Genomic DNA, 26,976 nt, shown 5'->3' on the forward strand with positions numbered 1-26,976 from the left:
TTATTTGTAAGTCCAAAAAAGTTGGCCTAGGTACCCAATTAACACAATTGGCTATATAGTACCATAATGCAATAGGTAGATAGTATTTTTCACAAAATAATGCATAAAAACAAAAACAAAACATTTTTAGCTTACAGTACAGTACAATAACTGGCATACGGGGGCTGGCATCAAGTGCACAGTTAAGAAGAGCTTCTAACTGGACAAGGGAGAGGGATGGAAGATGATTGAGCTGAAGGATCATCAGCTAGAGGAGATGGAGGGCAAGCTGCAATTTCATTCCTCTTCACCTTGATGACACAGGTTCTGATTTCTTGCTGGATTCAGTTCTAGCTACCCTCTTGAAAAAAAACCACAGTGACGTCTGGATAGGAGGTCTTTTTTTCTCATCATAGAATGACATCATAGCACTGGATTGCACTCTGAGCTGCAACCTTTGTGTAGCATTCTATGTTCTGGTCCTATGCCTCAAAAATTAACAGTGCTTCCTCAAATAAAGAAAATGCCTTTGCCATTTCATGAATCATGAATCTCTTCACTTCTTCAGTTACTTCTTCTTCCTTTTTTCTTTGTCCTGTCTCTCGGCCTCTGCCGGGAGCCAGTGTGAGGAACTCCGCCTGTGGCAAAGGTCATGAGGAAGGAGGCTCGGCATACGCAAAGGCGGGATGGAGCCTCAGGAGTCCCCCTGGAAATTCTCTACCCCCAAAACCAGAGTCTGTCTACTTTGCTGCTTTGTGCTCTCACCTACACCTCTGACTTTATGGGGGGCTGTGCCCCACCACCTCTCTCTGAAAAAGTTAACTTATAGCTCCAGTTAATAAAGTTCCTGGGCGTGACAAGAGTGTTTCAACCTACAAACTCCTCTGGAAGTCCTCTAGCCTGCCTAAACAGGTTCTTCCGGCCACATGTGATTGTTCACAGCCTCCCAACTGTGAGAGGCATGAGATGTTCTAAACTGTCTAAATACAGATTCTTTTGAGCAATTAAAAGTTTGATTAGAAATTATATTGGTGAAGGGTTTTTCACTTGTTGGGCCAATGTTTGCTGCTAAGTTTCCATATCCCTTACCTACTTTGTCCCTGGCAGTGTATTGATTAATATAATTGGTGTATAGGAATATAAGTAGTAGCTTTACTGTTTGTAACCTTGGACCCTTGAGTTAATTCTTTTCTTGTTATAGCCCACCACACCTTTACCCTATAGGAATGCAACTTTATCTAATGCTTTTGGAGGGTGGCGCCTGACTTTAGAATAATCACCTTTAGAGAAAAACAAGTTTTCTGAAGAAAGGGTCATAAAATGTTAACAGGCATCCTGGCCAGAAGATAATGTAAATCACCTAAACTTTTGCATATGATAAGTTTGCAGGAAGAAAGCCTGGCTTACTGCATGACTCTACCCCTTCCCCCATTATCCTCTATGCACAACTTAAGGTATAAAAACTACTTTGGAAAATAAAGTGCAGGCCTTGTTCACCGAAGCTTGGTCTCCCCATGTCGTTCTTTCTCTCACCTTCTGGCTGAATTCCCATCTGGACTGTGGAGGCTCATCAAGCCTACTAATTTTGCCTGGACTTCTAAGATCTGACTGGGGAGGCCTTAGTGTCTCCTCTCCTTCGGGAGAACGGGAGGATGCCTGCAGCCTATGTAGGTGACGCAAATTCCTTATCTTAGAATTTTATTAGCTTTCCAAGTAAACCAAGTTATTCAGCCTCTTTTCTCCACTGAATTTTCTCACTGAGCTATCCTTATTTAACCACTCTTTATATCTTTAATTCTATCATATCCTGATCGCTGAAGCCGTCTCCCCTTTGAAACCCCTGAATCCTGCCTGGGTTGGACCCCGGTAGGCCTCCACTTCCATCTGGTCTTCATCTGTAAGCTCTTCCAGTGGCACAGCATGGAGTTCAGTGAAGTCATCCTTTTGCAAACCTAGGTCCAGGTTCTCCCTGAGGGTCACTGAGCTGTTGAAGACTCCTCAACCACCTTCTCAAATCCACAAAAACAGTGAACAAACTGTGGGAAAAGATTCTTCCAAATCCTTTCATGGTGATGGCTGTAACTTATACCAAGCAAAATCAACGTGTTTCTGTGGCCTTGTAGATGTTACAGTCCTTCCAAAAGTGCCACAAAGTTGTTCCTGATTTGTCACTTGCCTTTACTGCCTGATGAAAAGCATGACATATTTTTTGAAAGTTTCTATGACTCCTTGGTCTCTAGGTTGGATACGTGATGCACATTTGCATCTTTGAAAGTTTGTTACTTTAAGGTTCATATGCAGGGACCTTATTGCATATGTTTGAATTTAGTATCTCTAAGCAAAGAAGCAACTAAGTAAATACAAGAACACTTCCTATCAATTTTTTATGTCATTTTATTAAGACACATATCTTTTAGAATAAATTTAAGCTAAGTATATTTAAAACATTAAAAAATATTGCATAGATATATTGGTTCTTTATTTTACATTATAAGATGAAACTTTCTTCAGATTTTATGTTTTTAAATTTCATCATTTTATACTTCCTTGAAAATATTTCATTAAATATATGCCTAATATTCATTTCAGTAACAGCTCATTTTTCTTTCAGTATAAACAATCATATTCAATAATATTTTCTTAACATATAAAAATAAGAAAACAACTATTACCATGTTTTAACCTAAGATTTTCTAAAGACAAGCACTTAGGTAGTGAATAGTTTCTTCATCTCTGCCTTCATGTTCTCTTCTTTTCTGCAACCTACACTTAATCATCAAATCCTTCTCATATTACCATATGAATCTGTCTTCAATTGCCAATGCAGCAGCACTGATTCAGTTTGTTAATTTTCACTTGAAGTAAAACAACAGCTTTTACTCTATGGTGTCCCCTATTTTGTACCGTGATAGTGATTACTTGACTCCTCTGTTTTGGCTCTTCATGTGTCTCCCCACTTCTCTCAATGTAAAGTCCAATTTCTTTGGACCAGTTCATATGGCCCCCCATGATCTCAGTCCCTTGTATCACCACTTTGTCTCTTCCTTCTCTCTTGAACTATCAGGAAAGGTCTAGATATACTGTATTATTTTCACTTCTCCAAATTTATCCATCTGGCTTTGTACCCAGGCACCTGTTAATTTCTCCAAGTCCCCTGATATGTGTAACTTCTCTTCAACCTTGTGGTATCAGTTTGCTAGTATTTCTTTCATTTAGCATTGCTCACATCCCAAAGTTAACTTAGGTTTCCCTCCAATGTTTTCTAGTAAATACCTTACAACCACACTTATTATCATACTTATCAAACTATATTGTAGTTTGATATCTACTTGGTTGGGCTTTCCCTGTGGTTCAGTGGTAAAGAGTTCACCTGCCAATGCAGGAAACCTGGATTCAATCCCTGGGTTGGGAAGATCCCCTGGAGGAGAGCATGGCAACCCACTCTGGTATTCTTGCCTGGAGAATCCCAGAGACTGAGGAGCCTGGTGGGCCACAGTCCACAGCATCACAAAGAGGCAGACATGACTGAAGTGACTGAGCATGCCTGTATCTACTTGGTTGACTGTCTCCTCTTATGTTTGTTTGTTTGTTTTTCTTAAGTTTTTTGACGTGGACCACTTTTCAGAAGTATCTGTTGAATCTGTTACAATATTGGTTCTATTTTATGTTTTGTTTTTTTGGCTGTGAGACATGTGGGATCTTAGCTCCCAGAGCAAGAACTGAACCTAAACTTCCTTCATTGAAAGATGAAGTCTTAAACACTGGACCACCAGGGAAGTCCCTCTTCTCATATGTTTTAAACTCTCTGAAGACAAGAACTACATCTTAACTTCTGTAAGATTAGTTCTGTACCTAAACAAGAGTGACAATCCCTATTTTACAAAATGTTTTGATATTTAATATTATACTTAAATATTTTCCTAATTTACATTTTTATTTTTTTGAATCCAATTATTCTATTTCCATTTATCATTAAAAAATTTAAAAAGATATGATCATACCATAATTGAACAACTTATAAAATTAAAAGCTGAGGAGGGGCTTCCCTGGTGACTCAGTGGTAAAGAATCTGTGAGCTAAAGTCCATAGGGTCACAAAGAGTCAGACATGACCGAAGCAATAGCACATGCAAAGCAACTGAAGCACTTTGTTATATTTTGCATTTCTTGTTTGAACTTTTTAAAACAGAACAGAAATTTGGAAAAAAAAAAAAAAGCAATCCATAATCAAGAAAGCATGCAGCAGTGATTTGATGTAATTTTATTGATAATTATCACATTCAACATTTATCATTTGAAGGTAAAATTGTTTCAGATATAGCAGTTGAAATATTTTAACTGCTGAAAAGAAGACACATTTCTGGTATAGAAATAGTGTAGAAGAAATATACCATGTCATGGATTGGAAGAATCATTATAGTGAAAATGAGTATACTACCCCAAACCATGTATAGATTCAAAGCAATTCCTATCAAGCTACCAATGGTATTTTTCACAGAACTAGAACAAATAATTTCACAATTTGTATGGAAATACAAAAAACCTTGAATAGCCAGAGAAATCTTGAGAGAGAAGAATGGAACTGGAGGAATCAACCTGCCTAACTTCAGACTATACTACAAAGCTACAGTCATCAAGACAGTATGGAACTGGCACAAAGACAGAAATAGAGATCAATGGAACAAAATAGAAAGCCCAGAGATAAATCCATGCACCTATGAGCACTTTATCTTTGACAAAGGAGGCAAAAATATACAATGGAGAAAAGACAATCTCTTTAACAAGTGCTGCTGGGAAAATTGGTCAACCACTTGTAAAAGAATGAAACTAGAATACTTTCTAACACCATACACAAAAATAAACTCAAAGTGGATTAAAGATCTAAGTGTAAGACTAAAAACTAGAAAACTCCTAGAGGAAAACATAGGCAAAACACTCCCTGGCATAATCACAGCAAGATCCTCTATGACCCACCTCCCAGAGTAATGGATATAAAAGCAAAAATAAACAAATGGAGCCTTATTAAACTTAAAAGCTTTTGCACAATGAAGGAAACTATAAGCAAAGTGAAAAGACAGCCTTCAGAATTTGAGAAAATAATAGGAAATGAAGCAACTGACAAAGAATTAATCTCAAAAATATACAAGTAGCTCATGCAGCTCAATACCAGAAAAATAAACAAACCAATCAAAAAGAGGGGAAAAGACCTAAACAGACATTTCTCCAAAGAAGACATACAGATAGCTAACAAATCAAAACTATAATGAGGTACCATTTCATGCCAGTCAGAATGGCTGCTACCAAAAATTTACAAACAATAAATGCTGGAGAGGATGTGGAGAAAAGGGAACTGTCTTACATCGTTGGTGGGAATGCAAACTAGTACAGCCACTATGGAGAACAGTGTGGAGATTCCTTAAAAAGCTGGAAATAGAACTGCCATACAATCCAGCAATCCCACTGATGGGCATACACACCAAGGTAAACCAGAATTAAAAGAAACATGTGTACCCCAGTGTTCATCGCAGCACTATTTACAACAGCTAGGACATGGAAGCAACCTAGATGCCCACTGGCTGGTGAATGGATAAGAAAGTTGTGACACATTGTTGTGGAATAGTACTCAGCTATTAAAAAGAATGCATTTGAATTTAATGAGGTGGATGAAACTGGAGCCTATTATAGAGAGGGAAGTAAGTCAGAAAGAAAAACACCAATACAATATATTAACACGTATATATGGAATTTAGAAAGATGGTAATGATGACCCTACATGCAAGACAGCAAAAGAGACACAAATATAAAGAACAGACTTGTGGACTCTGTGGGAGAAGGTGAGGGTGGGATGATTTGAGAGAATAGCACTGAAACATGTATATTACCATGTATTAAATAGATGACCAGTCCAAGTTTGATGCATGAATCAGGGCACTCAAAGCTGGTGCACTGGGACAACCCAGAGGGAAGGGATGGGGAGGAATGCAGGTGCGGGGTTTGAGATAGGGGACACATATACACCCATGGCTGATTCATGTCAATATATGGCAAAAACTACCACAATATTGTAAAGTAATCAGCCTCCAAGTAAAATAAATAAATAAGTTAAAAAAAAAAGAAATAGTGTATGACTCCACATTTTAAAACAACTTAAGAAACCTAAAGAAATACAACTGAAAATGATAAAGCTAAACAAATAGTAATTTATATTTTAAAATGAAAGGAAGCAATAGGAAATAGTTATCAATTCAAGATAAGTCTGAGACTCATTCTTGAAATTTGAGGGAATGTTCACTGAGAAGTTGTCTTTTCAGGTAGTCATACTCCTATGTAAAGCACTGAATTAGTCATCAGAATTACCAAATACAAAGTTTAGGTTGCACATACCATAATAAAGTAACTTTTAATATCTCATTAATATGTTTGTTATTTAAAAAAAAAATGTCTTAGAAATATATTCTAATGGAAGTCTAAGGAACTGAATATATCTTGCCCAGAAGAATTAAGAAAATATTTGCTTGCCATTTGGATTAGTTCTCAGTCTATGGAGTAAATCTTGAAACTTAATAGTGGACTGAGCACAATATTTTAATAATCACTGGATTTGGAAATGCATCAATCCAGGCATAACTAGATAATGCATCTCTTGTTGGAACTTAATATGCGTGTATGCTCAGACATGTCCAACTTTTTGAGCCCGTGAACTGCAGCCTGGCAGGCTCCTCTGTCCATAGCATTCCAAAGAATACTGGAGTGGGTTGTCATTTCCTTATCTAGGGGATCTTCCTGACCCAGGGACCAAACCTGGGTATCTCCTGCATTGCAGACAGATTATTTACCATCTGAGCCACCAAGGAAGCCAGTATTTATGAGATGATTAATTTAGTAAGAGTTTTGTTGACTGACTGGATAAGAATGTGAATATGATAACTCTAAGTATTTTAGTGTCAAGGTTTAGTAAGACAGGAACAGGGTGAATTGAAGTATTTTATTCAATTAAATATCCCCTATTCCAAAGATGAGAGTCAAAAAATCACATTCATTGTGGGTCTCTAAGACAGAGTATAAAAAGAAAACTATATAAAAGTCTAAAATCCTCCATTGTTAGAACCTGTACTGTATATGTTGCTGCTGCTGCTAAGTCGTGTCAGTCATGTCGACCGACTCTGTGCAACCCCATAGACGGCAGCCCACCAGGCTCCTCCGTCCCTGGGATTCTCCAGGCAAGAATTCTGGAGCAGGTTGCCATTCCCTTCTCCAGTGCATGAAAGTGAAAAGTGAAAGTGAAGTCGTTCAGTCGTGTCTGACTCCTCGCGACCCCATGGACTGTAGCCCACCAGGCTCCTCTGTCCATGGGATTTCCCAGGCAAGAGTACTGGAGTGGGTTGCCACTGCCTTCTGCAAGTGTATATGTTGCTGCTGCTGCGGCTAAGTCCCTTCAGTCATGTCCGACTCTATGCGACCCCATGGACGGCAGCCCACCTGGCTCCCCCGTCCCTGGGATTCTCCAGGCAAGAACACTGGAGTGGGTTGCCATTTCCTTCTCCAATGCATGAAAGTGAAAAGTCAAAGTGAAGTCGCTTAGTCGCCTCCGACTTTCTGCGACCCCATGGACTGCAGCCCACCAGGCTCCTCCATCCATGGGATCTTCCAGGCAAGAGTACTGGAGTGGATTGCCATTTCCTTCTCTGAGAAACAGTTTTGCTTGTTTCTTAATTCTTTAGATACTAAAAAAGCAGACACTCAAATAACTTTTTTCTCTTTCCTGTTAAGCAACAAATGAAGTAAATAGTTGGGAAGCTAGTAGCTGTCTAAAGAGATTAAACAATTTCTTAGCTGAGCTTAAAAAGTACAATTTAAGGACATTAAGATTTTTAGAAAAATTTTTTCCATACATTAATTTTTTAACTTCACATAAAATATCTGTTCTCTTTTTAAGTTTTTTAAAGCAGTGATTTCAGAATTCTAGTGCTTTTTTATAGATAGACTGCAGCAACATTTATGAAAAGTATATAAGCCAATAATCAAATTCTAAAATAACTCTTCTCATTATATTTAAATAAAGACCATACAATTTAATCAAAAGAGTCAGCTAATTTTACCAAAAATTTGGAGGAATGCTGGGTATAGTCACCAAACCTACCCAGCAAGGAGTTTAATGATACAGTACTGATTTTATAATCTTAATTTAAGAATAAATAAGTTTCTAACAGTTTGTGGATTAAAGAAAAGGTGGGCTCTTTTGAACTGAATTTACCATGAGTCTTTAAGGGTCAAATTTACTTTTCATGCCTCAGCAAATCAAAAATGTGTTGTATAATTAAAGTCATGCTTGATATTAAAAAGGAAAGTACTTTTCATTAGATAATATAGATAATTTATGGATAAAAGAAATTATTTATATATATAGGCTCAAAATAAAAATATAGAGTAAAATAATGATTTTAAAATCATAAAGTATGTAATATAAATTAATAATCCGTTAAAAAAATAGTCATAGTCAAAGACATAAATACTAATTATTAGAGAAGAAATCCTTTTTAAAAATTTATGTTGCTTAAATTTAAAATTTATTTTGTAGAAATATAAAATTTGCTACATTCCTAACACCTTTAAACATCATCCAAGTTACGTTGGTTACATTCAGAAGCTCATTGATTCAAAATTCTAAGTCTGGGACATGAAAAGGCCATATTCATGTCATATAAAATCTCCACTACAATAATCATCAGATCAGAATTAAAAAAGGATTATGTTAAATGCTAGTATTTGATTGTGTCTTAAAATAATGTTAATATCTAAATGTGCATACTTGAGGAAGTAGGAATCTAAATTTTCTATGATAATATAGAAAAATGATTTTACTTAATGACTTTGTTTCCTATTATTAAACAGAGAATATTCTTAAAAATTATATCAATTTCATTGTATCTAGAATGCTTCTGCCCTATGGTCCTCAACTTTGGTGTGCAAGAGGATCTTCAAAAGAAATGATGTCTACTGAGGCCATTTTTGCATGTTAAGATTTTTCATGAAAGGGTTAAATGTAAAGAATATGGGAGTGGAATATGGAAAAAGAGTAGTGTTTATATTTGATCTTTCTGTTCTTATAATATATCTACAAACATTTCCTTTCTTTCACATTGGCAGGACAGTGGAAGGCCATTATTCTTTATTGAAACATCCCCAAAAGACAAATCAAAGTTTTTCTTCCATGGCAAGATATAGTGCCTGGGTAAATTACCAATTAAAATAGAGTATAACAAAAACAAAGCATCCTAGGAAAAAATAATACTCTTTTATAAATATAAAAGAAAATCCTAACAACAAAGAAAACCAGAAAATAATGCTAAGGCAAGTAAAGAGATAGCTTCAGAAACTGTAAGAAAAAGGATTGTTTTTTGAACCATGGTTTGTAACACTGGAAATATGTCTTCCTCTGGTGGATAGCATGAATCTCACAAACTTGGAAAGAATACTAGTAGCATCAGGCTTACTGATCCGATCAAGAAAGCTTTAAAATAAGACTGATAGTGGAATAGAAAAATGTGAATCAGTAAAATGGATATTAGAGAAGACACTAGTTTTGAAATAAAAATAAGACAAGTGAAAAAAAGTGGCTAGAAATTATTTTGTGAAAATCATGGCTTGGAATACTACTTAGATCCAGGATATACAGTGTTCTGAATTAAAGCTGAAATAAAAATAGTACATATGTTAAACTCTTAAAATGCACTTAAAAAAAAAACAAACAAAAACTGTTAACACATCCCAGGAAGATGAGTTTAAGAATTATCACAGATGTTTGTGTAAGGAGTACCTTGCATAAGGGAACCTGGCCTGTGGTACAAGTGGGGAATATATTTTACTCCACACTCCAATTACCTGACAGGTATTATTATCTTTGACTTCCCAGGTAGGAGTCAAGGCTTCAGTATGTTTAGAAATACTGAATAGTACTCAAGGTTATATAGCTCAAAATGACAAGGCTAGATTGGCTAGAATTGGAAGCTAGGTGTTCAAGAAATTCATAATTTCAGCAAAACTCAGTAAGGAGAAATTTATACACTACATGCATGCAAATATAATGCATTCTAGTGTAGCAGAATGGGGGGAAATTACCTAACTAATTTGTTCACAAGGATGAACACAGTGACTGGGAAGTGTGTGTCACCACATATCAGGGAGTTATATACTAGTTTTATGATCAGGAAGCAAAGACAGGGATTTAGAGATGTTCATGTCAGGAAAGGAAAATTTTTAAAAAAAGAGAAATCATTGGAAAATAGAATGGCAATCCCAGGAAAAAATATTACAGAAGATAGTGTATTAATAATGAGTACAAGATATGGACAAGAAGGAAGGCTTTAAATAGTTGGATCCCTCTTAGGAGGAAGTTTAAAATCTCTCCATTTGAGGGGAGGACTTAGCTGGTAACTATTCTGTCAAATATGATTTATAGAGAAGGTGATTTGCATACATAATAGACACTTTGGGAATGAAAGTTTTAATACTTTTAGAATAAAAGAAGAGAATGATAAGTAGGGTTGGGTAAATTAATTCTGCAGATGTAACCAGACAGCTCTTCAGCATACAGGAAGCAAAGGGCAGTTACCCAGACACTTTAAGAAAATATAACAAAGGAAGAAAGTGAGAAATTAAAGATGAAATTCTGACTCAAATGTTGGAGAACAACCTATAACCAGAAAAAAGGAAAAGACACCTAAATAAAATGATTCATTTTTACATTGCAGTTTGGCATTGTGTGTTGTGTTAAGTCTCTTCAGGCATGTCTGACTCTTTGCGACCCTACAGACTGTAGCCCACCTGGCTTATCTGTCTGTGTTATTCTCCAGGCAAGAGTACTGGAGTGGATTGCCATGCCCTCCACCAAGGTATCTTCCCGAACCAGGGATGGAACCTGCGTCTCTTATGTCTCCTGCGCTGGCAGGCAGGTTCTTTACCACTAGCGCCACCTGGGGTCCTTTGTTTTTTAAAAACATGTAATAAAAGATGAATATGATTGCCCAAATCACTGGGTAAAGACTTGGAAAGGAATGTGAGGTATCTAAAGTCAAGAATGTGCTAGGATGCTCTAAATACAAAAGACCTAAAACCATTAACTGTGTTGAGAAAGAAAAATAAAAAGATAAGCCAATAAACCGGGGGAGAAAGGGCTGCTGAACTTTTTCGTTTCTATCCTTCCTATCAAGAAAAATTACCATTAAATTCTAATAAGTATAATAGAACAATTTTGACATGTATTTGGTATTTACTTAGGGACCAAAATAAATAAGGTAATAGAGAAAATTTCCAAATGAACAATTCCTGCCTACCATGCCTGTGATCTGTGAATACTTAGACAAGAAGGATAAGAATATTTAACTTAAAATGTATCTTAATTTTAATGATATATCTTGCATAGTCTTTTATTATAACTTTGTTAACAAGATTAAAACAAACAATAGTTTTATGATTGTGAGACTGAATGGATTGGTGGTGATGGATCAATCTTTCTCTAAGCAAATTCAATGTTTTCTACTTTTGAAACTCAAAATGCTATTGTATGATTTAGCTATGAAAGTGGAAAACACATTTTACAAATCTCTGCATAAAACAAAGATGTAAAAGAAAGCTAACAGCTTATATGATAGTCAAATAAATTTTCAAAAATGTTTTGTTATGTTGAAACAATCTTTCCAGATAACTTACTATATAACAGGAAATAATGAAAACACCTACATTTAAATTTTAAAAAAAATATCATTTATAGCAGCAAAGGATAACTGAATTTAACATTGGTTCATTTGAAAAAGCTATGATATTTTTACAGACTCTATAATCTTCAGCTACGTTAGGAAAACACCTTACTTCATTGTTTTTTTCTCATTTTACCAAAATATTTCTATTCTTCAGATACATTAAATTAGCTTTTAAAAATCAGATATACTTTGAATCCCTGAGAATAAAAATATGTAGGATTTCTAGGAAATGAGACAAAGAATTACTCAGTGCAGGTAAATGTAAGCACATGTTAAATAAGTTTCTTTCATAGAAATTATACCATGTAATTTCTATAGCGTATCTAAATGATGACGTATTCCAGAAAGCTCACTTTAGTATGTCTCACATCATAGTAAAAATGCATAAATTAATTTCAAAGATTTGTAAATAATTTGAAACAGTTCTTGGTAGTGTACTGTTATCTTTGATTTAGAAAAAATATGGCCTGAAATTCATTGAAAAATGATTAAAATTTATATCAACACATCATCATAACAAGAGCTTCAAAGAGAATCACATAAGCACAAAAGAAGATAATTAAATTCCTCACCTGCCTAATACCCAACCGGTATGCAACAATCCGATCCACTGCATCAGGATTCATTTGAGTCCACTGTAGACTGTAGGAGTACACACGGTGTCTGTTCTGCCACACAGGATTGTAGGTATCGTAATAGAATTCTGGAGCATAGGCCTTCCCTAGAAACAGAAAGAGACCTGAAATTACACAGGATTGTAGGTATCATAATAGAATTCTGGAGCATAGGCCTTCCCTAGAAACAGAAAGAGACCTGAAATTACACAGGATTGTAGGTATCATAATAGAATTCTGGAGCATAGGCCTTCCCTAGAAACAGAAAGAGACCTGAAATTACACAGGATTGTAGGTATCATAATAGAATTCTGGAGCATAGGCCTTTCCTAGAAACAGAAAGAGACCTGAAATTTAAATGTATATTACAGTCAAACCTAATTACTCTTTTTGTACCTTTTATTACTTTCTACTTCATGTTCCATAAGTAATTTTTATATTTAAAAAGTCATATGATTAAATTAATTTATGGAGAATTTGAGAACAGATGCAAGATGATTTCCTGGTGCGTTTGATGAACAGTGTGATAGGAAGAGAAGACCCAAGAATGACTACAAGTTTTTTGGTGTAAGCAACCAGAAGAATCGAATTTCCATCAGCTGACATGAAAAGCTATGGGAGGATCAAATTTGAGGGGTCAGGAAATTATTTTTGAACAATTTGAATGATCTAAATGGAATCATCAAGTGAGCTACATTGGACTAAAATGTATGAAGGGCCAGGTTTGGAAATATAATCTTGCCAAATTTATATATGTTTAAATATTTTCATTGGAGCATAGTTACTTCAAAATGCTGTGTTAGTTTCTTCTGTACAGCAAAGTGAAACAACTAAACGTATACATATATCCCCAACATTTAGGTCATCACAGAACAGCCAAAAACTTTATCAGCAAGTGAATGATAACTCTGCCAAAAAAAAATCAGTGAATATGACAATCTGTGTTTATATTATCCATGTCTTCGGTCAGTAAATTGAAACTAACCAAACAAAACCTTAACAATGCAAGAACTTTGATCAATAACAAAAAGTTTTTCTTTTAAGATTTTAAGGATATGTGAGGTGTGTCTGTGCTCAGTCGCTTCAGTCGTATCTGACTCTTTGAGACTCTAGGGGCTGTAGCCTAACAGGAGCCAGGATCCTCTGGCCCATGAATTTCTCCAGGCAAGAACACTGGAGTGGGTTGCCACACCCTCCTCCATGGGATCATCCCAACCCAGGGACTGAACCTGCATCTCCTGCATTGCAGATTCCTGTGGATTCTTTACCACTGAGCCACCAGGGAAGTCCCCATACATGAGGTACACATAGTGTATATAACCTACATAAACCATCTCAGGTTTTTCTTTTAATCGCCAAATTGAAAAATGTACAAATCATTGGGAATTATGGGTCCAACTCATTAATAATCTGAAATATAGACTTTTTACGCCTTATATTTTACCAATAATATATTTAATTATTAAATCAATATTTATTGAGAGTCTATTGAATGGCAAGTAGTGTTCTAGGCAATGAACAAAGAGGTATGGCCTTTGTCTTCCTAGAAATTGCTTCCATTTTCTCAGACCTTTCAGATAGCTTTACAATTTTTACTGGATTTATGATTTAATAAATTGTAAATTATTCAACAGACTTTATTTTTTTGAAATTAGATTAAATATTAAATGTCCTCCTGAGGTTTTCCTCCTGGGTTCCTGTTTGCAGGGAATTTTCTTACCTGGTTTTCTTTTTCTTCATCATAAGTCACCTAACATCTAGGGATTGAACAAGAGCTGATTCATAAGAATTTATAACAGATAGTTAGAGAATGAATTTTGAAGACTAAGAATGAAATTTATGGTCTCTATTACCCTAGAGAGGTTTACCAGGAAAAAAATGTTAGATGAACTGAAGTTAATTTCTGATAAATTTACTAGTAAAATTAAATACATTGAATTAAATATATGAATTTAATAACATTTGGTAAAGTCTTACATCAACATTGTGTGCTTTTAAAAATGTTCTATGAATGTTCATTCATTTTAATTGAAAATGGATTATTAATTCTGTACAAATTATCTTGCATAGGAGGAAAAGAGCCATCACATTTGTTTTATTGCTTCTTTATTTTGTATATTTTTTACTTATTACTAACTAAATGATAGTGCAAATTCATGTTCACATCACTTAGTAAAATCTAGATGAGAGGAACACAATATACTGAATGAAGGGATCAATACCCAAAATGTCATTGACAACTTGCATTTGAGACAAAATTTCCCAAACCTGTTGAGGAAGTACATTTGATAGAAGCCTATATAATGAGTCAGGGGTTTTGACTAAAAGTAAACATTCAACATGTATAAATGAAGTAATGAGCTGTTTAAGTGAATAATGTCAATATACAGTGTTTTCATTAGAAATTAGTGTCTAGATTGAATTGAGGAGGCAACAGTATCAATGGTTGGTTTTTCATTTATTGCTTTTTATTTTTACTTTTTAATTGAGGGGAGCAGGGAAAGAGGGGATTGCTTTTGTAAATTAGCCAAGAGGAAAATACAAGGAGTATTAGATTTAGTGCTATCATTTGTATTTTCATTAAAAAAATAGGATCAAATAGAAATCACAAAAGAATAAAATCATAACCAGAGGCTATTTAGCATGAAAAAGAAAAAAAAAAATCCCTCAAAACCTGGCAAATGAGGTTTTCTGAGAGTTGAAACTCCATCACAGAGAAAGAGAATCAGACTATATTTTAACAGATCTATGAAAGATGAAAGCCAGTGCATATTCAGAGAGGATGCATATTCTGATTTAGGAATGTTCTAGCAATTCTCTCTGAATATGGACTATGAATTTTCCCTTCACTAAAGGTATGGTTGTCTGAGGGGTTCTTACAAACAGCTGAGAAAAAAAGAGAAGCTAAAGGCAAAGGAGAAAAGGAAAAATATACCCATTTAAATACAGCGTTCCAAAGAATAGCAAGGAGAGATAAGAAAGCCTTCCTCAGTGATTAATGCAAAATAATAGAGGAAAACAATAGAATTGGAAAGACTAGGGATCTCTTCAAGAAAATTAGAGATACCAAGGTAGTATTTAATGCAAAGATGGGCACAATAAAGGACAGAAGTAGTATGGAATTAACAGAAGCAGAAGATATTAAGAAGAGGTGGAAAGAATACACAGAAGAACTATACAAAAAAGATCTTTATGACTCAGATAACCACGATGCTGTGATCACTCACCTGGAGCCATACATCCTAGAATGCAAAGTCAGTAGGCCTTAAGAAGTATCACTATGAACAAAGCTAGTGGATGTAATGGAATTCCAGTTGAGTTATTTCACATACTGAAAGATGATGCTGTGAAAGTGCTGCACTCATTATGCCAGCACATGTGGAATACTCAGTAGTGGCCACAGGACTGGAAAAGATCAATTTGCATTCCAATCCCAAAGAAAGGCAATGCCAAAGAATGCTCAAACTACCACACAATTGCACTCATCTCACACGTTAGCAAAATAATGCTCAAAATTCTGCAAGCCAGGCTTCAATAGTATGTGAACCATGAACCTCCAGATGTTCAAACGTGATTTAAAAAGGCAGAGGAACCAGTGATCAAATTGTGAACATCCACTGGGGCATTGAAAAAGCAACAGAGTTCCAGAAAAATATCTAGTTCTGCTTTATTGACTATTTCAAGGCCTTTGACTGTGTGGATCACAACAAACTATGGAAAATTCTTAAAGAGATGGGAATACCAGACTATCTGACTGCCTCCTGAGAAATCTGTATGCAGGTCAAGAAACAAGAGTTAGAACCATACATGGAACAATGGACTGGCTCCAAACTGGGAAAGGAATACGTGAAGGCTGTATATTATCACCCTGCTTATTTAACTTATATGCAGAGTACATCATGTGAAATACTGGGCTGGATGAAGCACAAGCTGGAATTAAGATTGCTGGGAGAAATATCAATAACTTCAGATATGCTGATGACACCATGTTTATGGCAGAAAGTGAAGAATTAAACAGCCTCTTGATAAAAGTGAAAGAGAGTGAAAATGTTGACTTAAAACTCAACATTCAGAAAACTAAGATCATGGGATCTGGTCCCATCACTTCATGTCAAATAGATGAGGAAACAATGGAAACAGTGAGAGAATTTATTTTCTTGGGCTCCGAAATCGCTGCAGATGGTGACTGCAGTCATGAAATTAAAAGACACTTGCTTCTTGGAAGAAAAGTTATGACCAACCTAGACAGCATATTGAAAAGCAGAGACATTACTTTGCCAACAAAGGTCTATCCAGTCAAAGCTATGGTTTTCCAGTAGTCATGTATGAATGTGAGAGTTCGACTATAAAGAAAGCTGAGCACTGAAGAATTGATGCTTTTGAACTGTGGTGTTGGAGAAGACTCTTGAGTCCCCTGGACTGCAAGGAGATCCAACCAGTCAATCCTAAAGGAAATCAGTCCTGGATATTCAATGGAAGGACTGATGCTGAAGATGAAACTCCAATACTTTGGCCACCTGATGCGAAGAACTGACTCATCTGAAAAGACCCTGATGCTGGGAAAGATTGAAGGCAGGAGGAGAAGGGGATGACAGAGGATGAGGTGGTTGGATGGCATCACTGACTCGATGGACATGAGTTTGGGTAAGCTCCAGGAGTTGTGATGGACAGGGAAGCTTGGTGTGCTGCAGTCCATGAGGTTGCAAAGTGTCGGACATGACTGAGCAACTGAACTGAACTGATCTGAGAGTTATTTAGTCAATACCTAACTACCATTTAGCAGGGATGAAATGGGTGGATGATTGCCAACAAAATGGCCTTTAAGGTAGGGCTCAGTCTCAAGTCTATAAGTTGCTATGAAGTATTTGCCTACTGTCTCTTGTATTACTTCAATTGTTTTAAGCACAATTGAATTTACTTATAAATTCCATTTAATATTTCTATTGGATTGGCCAAAGATGTTAGATAAAACCCTATTGAACTTTTTGGGCAAGTCAATATTATCTATAGTCTGCTGCTGCTACTGCTAAGTCGCTTCTGTGCGACCCCACAGACAGCAGCCCACTAGGCTTCTCTGTCCCTGGGATTCACCAGGCAAGAATACTGGAGTGGGTTGCCATTTCCTTCTCCAATGCATGGAAGTGAAAAGTGAAAGTGAAGTCACTCAGTCATGCCCGACTCTCAGCGACCCCATGGACTGCAGCCTACCAGGCTCCTACATCCATGGGATTTTCTATCTTATATTGACTGCTAGAAGAGTAACTGGCACATTGGTATTGGCTGCCTGTCATAAATGCAAATTGGCATAATCCTAGAATTGATTGTTTATCTAAATAAATCCTTTTCACATTATTGAAGCAGTTTGACCCTAAAGTTAGAAAACAATTGGCTTGACCTATGTGAATAATATGAATTTATCAAAATCCCATTTTCAAGGTTGTGAAAAATTAAGATACAATCTAACCCTCATTTAAATATTCCAAGTAGATCACATTTTCCCATAACATATCATCACCATCTTTATATTTAATGGTAGATTAATATAAAGCCTTTTCAATGTATTCATGAAATATTTTATTTGTACTGACATACCTACATTATGTATGAGTGATATCATATATAATATATTTTCAGGAAATATTAGATTAGAGAAAGAAATAAAGATTACCAACTCCAATATCTTGTATGACAGATAAATTATGGAACAGAATAGAAAAGGTGACAATATATGGATGTTGATATAAAATTTTATTTTAGTTGAATAACTGCATCACCTTGTTTTAGAATTTTAGAAGTGGTTTTAGAATTAAAGAGGAAGAAAGCATTTTCAGATAGTTCATAAGTAATATTGATTAGCAATAAATAATTACTGATAAGAAATGATTTTGAGTAGTTACGGTTAAATATGGACTTGCTTGCTATGTCTCAGAGAAAGCATATCTATATTTTGGATAAATGTGATAAAAGAAAAATACTTTCAGACTTCATCTGAGAAATCTATCTTAAAAGTAAAAAAAAAACACACACAAATTTTCTGCTTTAAGAGCCACTCACATGCAATATTTATATACTAATTTTGTAAGAAGCACATAGTACACGTAGTGATACTAAGGAAATACCGTTATAATAATCATAGGCTTTGACAAGCAAACATGACATCTGCTGGTTGAACAGGGAAATAATTCATAATTTTCCTTCTTTTTTTATCCTTTAGGCATTTTTTTGTTCTTTTAGCAAGCACACCAATTTTTTTTCTCATTCTCTCTTATACTCGTATTATTTTATGCAACATTGTTTGAGTTTACATCTTTTCAGATTAATGGACCTAAAACTAGTCATTATCTAAATTAGCAAATAAACTTTAGACATTATGCATGATTATCTATAGATTTTGAATATTAAAATATTCGTAAAATATATATAAATAGAAAATTTTAATTGTTCAAAATTTTAAATAAGATTTATGTAAAAGTAAATTTATTCTATTTTGCAAATAGCTTCTCAAAAAAGAGGATACTGAGTTTTCAAAATATTTTATGCACAAAGCTCAAAGTAAAAGAGATGTTAAGAATATGCAACATGTCACTTTCCTAGTCTAAAAATGTTAGATTAAAGTACAACAAAAATCTTTCTTAGATGCATTTCTAAGCTTACACGTTGAAAGGGAATTATTTATTAGGGGTCAAAAAAAAAAAAAAAAAAGAACTGAAAATCAGACATGGAATAGAAGCTTAGGGAGAAAAATTGTTCTTGGCATTTGTACTCTTAGGAGTTGGGATTTTAAGTCCATAGGAGATGAGGTTAATGGGCCAACTCAAGATAAGTTGAAAACGAGACCCCACATATGAGTATAATCAGTGAAAAATAGCATTCTTAGTTGTAGAATATACTAGAAAAAAAGTGTCCCTAACCAGCATAGGAAAATGAAAAACATATTTATATGAACAAAAAGTAATTCTTGGCTAATGATACCACAGGATGGCTTGAGTAGATACAATATCAATTTGCTCTTTTTTGAAATTTAAGTATAGTTGATTTACAATGTTAATTTCTGCTGTACAGCAAAATGATTTAGTTATACATATATAACTGAATGGTTATGGGGTGGTGTATGGATGTGGATAAGTTAAGTAAGTGTTAGTCGCTCAGTCGTGCCTGACTCTTTGCGACCCCATGGACTGCAGCCCACCAGGCTCCTCTGTCCATGAGATTTTCCAGGCAAGGATACTGGAGTGGGTTGCCATTTCTTTCTCCAGGGGATCTTCCCAACCCAGGGATTGAACCCGGGTCTCCTGCACTGCAGGCAGATTCTTTACCGACTGAGCTATATGGATGTGGATATAAACATGCATATACATATGTGTGAATGTATATATATATTAATACATTCTATTTTTAATATATTCTTTTCCACATGGTTTATCATAGGATATTGAAAATAGTTCCTTATGCTATACATTAGAACCTTGTTTATCTCAATTTGTTCCTGAAAGACATTCTCTCAACTTACACAGCAGAGACTTTCTCCAAACTAAATCTCAATGAGTATGAATTATTAACACATAAGAAAATTTTTCATGAGTGACTAAGAAGGCCAATTAACAACAGGATTTGACTATGACTCCAAATAAGAGAAGCATGAAATGGAATTTATAAATAAGTATTCTCGAAACAACTAAAGAAATATAGCATAGAACAGTAAACAAACACTATGGGACCTTCTATGAAAGAATGATCAATACTCGTTATTGCAACCATTGGTAGGCTTCGTGGGGTGCATAATTGACATCTTTATTGATTTTAAAGGAGAAGAAATTCCTCAGACAGAGAAGGGTTTCTCATCACAGGATAAAAAAGAGAAAAAAATAATACATGGTTTTAGAGCTTCCCTGGTGGCTCTGCCTGCAATGCAGGAGAGACTTGGGTTTGATCCCTCAGTTGGGAAAAATCACCTGGATAAGGGAACGGCTACCCACTCCAGTATTCTTCCCTGGAGAATCCCATGGACAGAGGAACCTGCCAGGCTACAGTCCACGGGGTCATAAACAACTGGACATGACTGAGCAACATTCACTTTACATGGGTAAAAAAATGTATTAAAGACAATACTTTAGAACTCAAAAGGATGTAGTAAAGTTGTAGTGCCCATTTTTCTTACCAAACTGTGCACTCTTGAAGGGCAGGGAAGGTCTTATTAGCTGTTACTACAGTGGTTGACACAATACATGTGCTTGAGTAAGGCAGGGAGAACAGGTAATTGCTAATTTATGAAACTTCTTGTTCAATATGGTAAGATGTTAGGTATTTACCATATAGTCTAATTATTCTCAAGTTATTTTAACTAGTACTCACTTATGTGAAAGAAAAGATTTTATAGTGAATCTACCAATTTTTATATCCCAGTGTAAAAAGAACTCAGTGATATTAAAAAACAAACAAAGATAACTAAATTAATAATCAAAATAGTAATAATAAAGTTTCATAAAAAATACTTGTAAAGTATCAAAAGTTATAAAACAATCTAAGACTTTTCAAATGTGTCTTTATTAGTATAAAAAGAGTAACTACATAGATCTATGGCAAATATCAACACTGATGATGCACTGACTAAAAGAGTTCTAAAAAGCATGCAGGAATCAGCTCTCTATGCATTTTAAGCAAAAGCTAATTGAAATAGTCAATTGTTTAATAACCAGAGGTATATACTGCATTTAGACACAAAGACTAGCTGTGGATTACTCATAGCAATCTATTAGACACAATATACAATAAATATCTGTGCAGCACTCAGTCCTTTCTCTATAGGGCAGAAGAAAGAACATGTAATTGTTGAAACCATAACTATTTTCTCTTCAAATCAGTGAATCTCATTGTTGTTCTGGTTTCCCTGGTAGCTCAGTCGATAAAGAAACTGCCTGCAGTACAGGAGACATGGGTTCAGTATCTGGGTCAGGAAGATGCCCTGGAGAAGGAAATGGCAACCCACTCCAGTGTTCTCGCCTGGAAAATCCTATGGACAGAGGAGCCTGGTAGGCTATAGACCATGGGGTCACAAGAGTTGGACACGACTTAGCAACTAGACCATCACCATTGTCGTTCAGTAGCTCAGTTGTGTCTGACTCTTTGAGACCACATGGACTACAGCACACCAGGTTTCCCTGTCCTTCATTATCTCCCAGAGGTGGCTCAAACTCATGTCCATTGAGTAGATGATGCCATCCAACTATCTCATCCTCTGTTGGCCCCATTCTCCTCCTATCCTCAATCTTTCTCAGCATTAGGGTATTTTCCGATGAGTCAGCTCTTCACATCAGGTGGCCGAAGTATTGGACTTCAGCTTCAACATCAGCCCTTCCTATGAATATTCACGGTTGATTTCCTTTAGGATTGACTGGTTTGATCTCCTTGCAGTCCAAGGAGCTCTCAAGAGTCTTCTCCAGCACCACAGTTCGAAAGTATCAATTCTTTGGCATTCTGCCTTCTTTATGGTCCAACTCTCACATACATACATGACTACTGGAAAGACTAAAGCTTGGACTATAAGGACTTTTGTTGGCAAAGTGATGTCTGTGCTTTTTAATATGCTGCCAACATTTGTTGCAATTGGACAGTTCTATGAAGACCTGCAAGACCTTCTAGAAGTAACACACACTAAAAACTGTCCTTTCCATCATAGGGGACTGGAATGCAAAAGTAGACAGTCAAGAGATACCTGGAGTAACAGACAAGTTTGGCCTTGGAGTACAAAATGAAGCAGTGCAAAAGCTAACAGTAGTTTTTCCAAGAGAATGTACTGGTTATAGCAAACACTCTCTTCCAACAACACAAGAGATGACTCTACACATGGACATCACCAGATCGTCAATATTGAATTTAGATTCATTATATTCTTTGCAGCCAAAGATGAAAGTTCTATATAGTCAGCAAAAACAAAACCAGAAGCTAACTCGTGCACAGATAAGGAACTCCTTATTGCAAAATTCAGACATAAATTGAAGAAAGGAGGAAAACCACTCAGCCTTTCAGTTCAGTTAATTTAGTTGCTCAGTCATGTCTGACTCTTTGAGACCCCCTGCATGCCAGGCCTTCCTGTCCATCACCAACTCCTGCAGTCTATCCAAACTCATGTCCGTTGAGTCGGTGACGCCAACCAACCATTTCATCCTCTGACGTCCCCTTCTCTTCCTGCCCTCAATCTTTGTCAGCATCAGGGTCTTTTCCAATGAGTCAGCTCTTTGCATCAGGTGGCCAAAGGATTGGAGTTTCAGCTTCAACATCAGTCCTTCCAATGAACACCCAGGACTGATCTCCTTTAGGATGGACTGGTTGGATCTCCTTGCAGTCCAAGGGACTCTCAAGAGTCTTCTCCAACACCACAGTTCAAAAGCATCAATTCCTCAGTACTCGGTTTTCTTTATAGTCCAACTTTCGCATCCATACATGACTACTGGAGAAACCATCTTGTCTAGCCTTGACTAGATGGACCTTTGTTGGCAAAGTAATGTGTCTGCTTTTTAATATACTATCTAGGTTGGTCATAACTTTCCTTCCAAGGAGTAAGAGTCTTTTAATTTCATGGCGGCAATCACCATCTGTAGTGATTTTGGAGCCCCCCAAAATAAAGTCAGCCACTGTTATCACTGTTTCCCATCTATTTCCCATGAAGTGATGGGACCAGATGCCATGATCTTAGTTTTCTGAACACTGAGCTTTAAGCCAACTTTTTCACTCTCCTCTTTCACTTTCATCAAGAAGCACTTTAGTTTTTCTTCACTTTCTGCCATAAGAGCGGTGTCATCTGCATATCTGAGGTTATTGATATTTCTCCCAGCAATCCTGATTCCACCCTGTGCTTCTTCCAGCCTAGCGTTTCTCATGATGTACTCTGCATATAAGTTAAATAAGCAGGGTGACAATATACAGCCTTGATGTACTCCTTTTCCTATTTGGAACCAGTCTGTTGTTCCAAGTCCAGTTCTAACTGTTGCTTCCTGACCTGCATACAGGTTTCTAAGAGGCAGGTCAGGTGGTCTGGTATTCCCATCTCTTTCAGAATTTTCCACAGTTTATTGTGATCCACATAGTCAAAGGCTTTGGCAAGGTCAATAAAGCAGAAATAGATGTTTTTCTGGTACTCTCTTGCTTTTTCAATGATCCAGAGGATGTTGGCAATTTGATCTCTGGTTCCTCTGCCTTTTCTAAAACCAGCTTGAACATCTGGAAGTTCATGGTTCACGTATTGCTGAAGCCTGGCTTGGAGAATTTTGAGCATTACTTTACTAGTGTGTGAGATGACTGCAATTGTGTGGTAGTTTGAGCATTCTTTGGCATTGCCTTTCTTTGGGATTGGAATGAAAACTGACCTTTTCCAGTCCTGTGGCCACTGCTGAGTTTTCCAAAGTTGCTGGCATATTGAGTGCAGCACTTTCACAGCATCATCTTACAGGATTTGAAATAGCTCAATTGCAATTCCTTCATCTCCACTAGCTTTGTTCATAGTGATGCTTCCTAAGGCCCACTTGACTTCACATTCCAGGATGTCTGGCTCTAGGTGAGTGATCACACCATTGTGATTATCTTGGTCGTGAAGATATTTTTTGTACAGTTCTGTGTATTCTTTCTACCTCTTCTTAACATCTTCTGCTTCTTTTAGGTCCATACCATTTCTGTCCTTTATTGAGCCCATCTTTGCATGAAATATTCCCTTGGTATCTCTAATTTTCTTGAAGAGATCTCTAGTCTTCCCTATTCTATTGTTTTCCTCTATTTCTTTGCATTGATCGCTGAGGAAGGCCTTCTTATCTCTCCTTGCTATTCTTTGGAACTCTGCATTCGACCTGAATCAAATGTTATGATTATACAGTGGAAGTGACAAATAGATTCAAGGGATTAGGTCTGACAAGACAGAGTGCCTGAAGAACTATGGACAGAGGTTTGTAACATTGTACAGGAGGCACTGACCAAAACCAAGAAAAAGAAATGCAAAAAGGCAAAATGGTTGTCTGAGGAGGCCTTACAAATAGGTGAGAAAGAAGAGAAGCTAAAGGCAAAGGAGAAAAGAAAAGATATAACCATCTGAATGCAGAGTTCCAAAGAATAGCAAGGAGAGATAAGAAAGCCTTCTTGAGCAAACAATGCAAAGAAATAGAGGAAAATAGTAGAATGGGAAAGACTAGAGATCTCTTTGAGAAAATTAGAGATAGGGAACATTTCATACAATGATGGGCATAATAAAGGACAGAAAGTGAAAGTGAAGTTGCTTAGTCGTGTCCGACTCTTTGCAACCCCATGGACTGCAGCCTAGTAGGCTCCTCTGCCCATGGGATTTTCTAGTCAAGAGTACTGGAAGTATGGATTTAACAGAAGCAGAATAAAGTAAGAAGTAGCAAGAATACACAGAACTGTACAAAAATGGTCTTAATGACCTAGATATCCACATTGATGTGATTACTCATCCAGAGTCAGACATCTGGAGTATGAAGTTAAGTAGGCCTTAGGAAGCATTACTATGAATAAAGCTAGTGGAGATGATGGAACTCTAGCTTAGCTACAAAACCCTAAAACATGATTCTGTGAAAGTGCTGCACTCAATATGCCAGCAAATTTGGAAAACTCACCCTAACCCTAACCCTAACCCTAATTTCCAGCCACAGGACTGGAAAAGGTCAGTTTTCATTCTAGGACGAAAGAAGGACAATGCGCAAGAATGTTCAAACTACCTCAAAATTGTACTTATTTCACTTGCTAGCAGGGACTTCCCTCATAGCTCAGTCAGTAAAGAATCTGCCTGCAATGCAAGAGACCTGGGTTCAGTTCCTGGGTTTGGAAGATCCTCTGGAGAAGGAAATGGCAACCCACTCAGGTATTCTTGCCTGGAAAATCCCATGGACAGAGGAGCCTGGCAGGCTACAGTCCATGAGGTTGCAAGAGTCAGACATGACTTAGCGACTAAACCATCACCACCACCACCACCACTTGCTAGCCAGATAATGCTCAAAGTCCTTCAAGCTAGACTTCAACAGTATGTGAACCATGAAATTCTAGATGTACAAGCTGGATTTAGAAAAGGCAGAGGAACCAGAGATCAAATTACCCACAACGCTGGATCACAGAAAATGCAAGGGACTTCCGGAGAAACATCTACTTCTGCCTCGTTGACTATGCTAAAATCTTTGACTGTGTGGATCACAACAAACTGTGGAAAATTCTTAAAGAGACGGGAATATCAGACCACCTTACCTGCCTCCTGAGAAACCTGAGTGCAGGTCAAGAAGCAAGTGTTAGACCCTACATGGAACAAAGGACTGGTTCAAAATTGGAAAGGAGTACATGAAAGCTGTATATTGTCACCCTGCTTATTTAGCTTATATGCAGAGTACATCATGTGAAATGCCGGGCTGGATGAAGCTGAAGCTTGAATCAAGATTGCCAGGAGAAAAATCAGTAACATCAGACATACAGATGACACCATCCTAATGGCAGAAAGCAAATAGGAACTAAATAGCCTCTTCATGAAAGTGAAAAAGGAGAGTGAAAAAGCTGGTTTGAAACTCAACATTCAGAAAACAAAGATCATGGCATCCGGTCCCATAACTTTATGGCAAGTAAATGGGGAAAAAATGGAAACAGTGATAGCCTTTATTTGCTTGTACTCCAAAATCATTGCACACAGTGACTACAGCCATGAAATTAAACATGAATCTTAAGTGATACTTTTTTAAAAAAGAAAATAAGTGCTTCTACCGAAATGTGGATTTTTCTGCTTGTAATCAGGAATGTGATAGAAATCTACTTTTATTTTACAACTATAACTGGTGAGAAAGAAGAAAACGCATTGGATTAGACAGAAACCCTCAGCAGGAAATTCAAGAAGCGACTGTCTTAAAAAAAGAAAAGAAAAGTGTGATCTGGAAAATGAATAAAGGCTGATTAATTCAAAAATCATTGCAGACAAACAACTGACCAGTACTTGTCCTCTGACTAGTACTGTGAATACACTCTTAAATTTCAACCATCAAAGACTAAAGGGACACCAGAGTCTCTGAGTTGAAAAAGGACTTTATGCATCTCATCCTGGAAGAAGAATGAAGTATGATAACTCTTTGGATCCTATTCTACTGAAAGCTTATCCTTTTGATTCAAAGCCATTTAAAAAGTGTCATGAAGATGGCGTAAGGCATACTCTGAGGCCGCAACATTTGATCTGTGAAGTCAAAGGAAATTGTTTTAAAAAGAATCAATGTCCTAATCTTATTACCTATATTTGGTATTTAGTTATTTAACATTGAATATTAGGCCTAAATATTTAGTGAATATATTTAGTGAATATTTTCACTAAAAGTAATAAAGGAATTATTACTGAATTGGTGGTTCAATTTTCATATGACTAGAAAGGTGTAAATTAATATGAAGAAGGAATTAAAAAATTGAAAGTATGTAAATAACACTTAACAAAAATATTATTGTATCTGATAAGTGACAATTTATCTTAGAATTAAGGTGACAGTCCAGAAGCAATAAAATGAATGTCACCAAGGGTTTGTTCAACAATGGTAACTTGGAGATAGCATGTAAGAAATAAAAACACAAGATAAAAAAAACATACAGCTGGGAAGTCAATGATAT

General features: G+C 36.3%; 1 protein-coding gene across 1 annotated transcript in view; it reads right to left on the reverse strand.

Moving 5' to 3' along the window:
* MDGA2 (MAM domain containing glycosylphosphatidylinositol anchor 2) overlaps positions 1-26,976 on the reverse strand; it is a 913,329-nt gene that overhangs the window by 84,243 nt on the left and 802,110 nt on the right. The window contains exon 10 of the mRNA XM_061430940.1: positions 12,310-12,458. Coding sequence (XP_061286924.1) covers positions 12,310-12,458 — 149 coding nt within the window. The remainder of the gene's footprint in view (positions 1-12,309; positions 12,459-26,976) is intronic.

Source organism: Bos javanicus, chromosome 10 (genome assembly GCF_032452875.1).
Source record: "Bos javanicus breed banteng chromosome 10, ARS-OSU_banteng_1.0, whole genome shotgun sequence".
Taxonomy (NCBI): domain Eukaryota; kingdom Metazoa; phylum Chordata; class Mammalia; order Artiodactyla; family Bovidae; genus Bos; species Bos javanicus.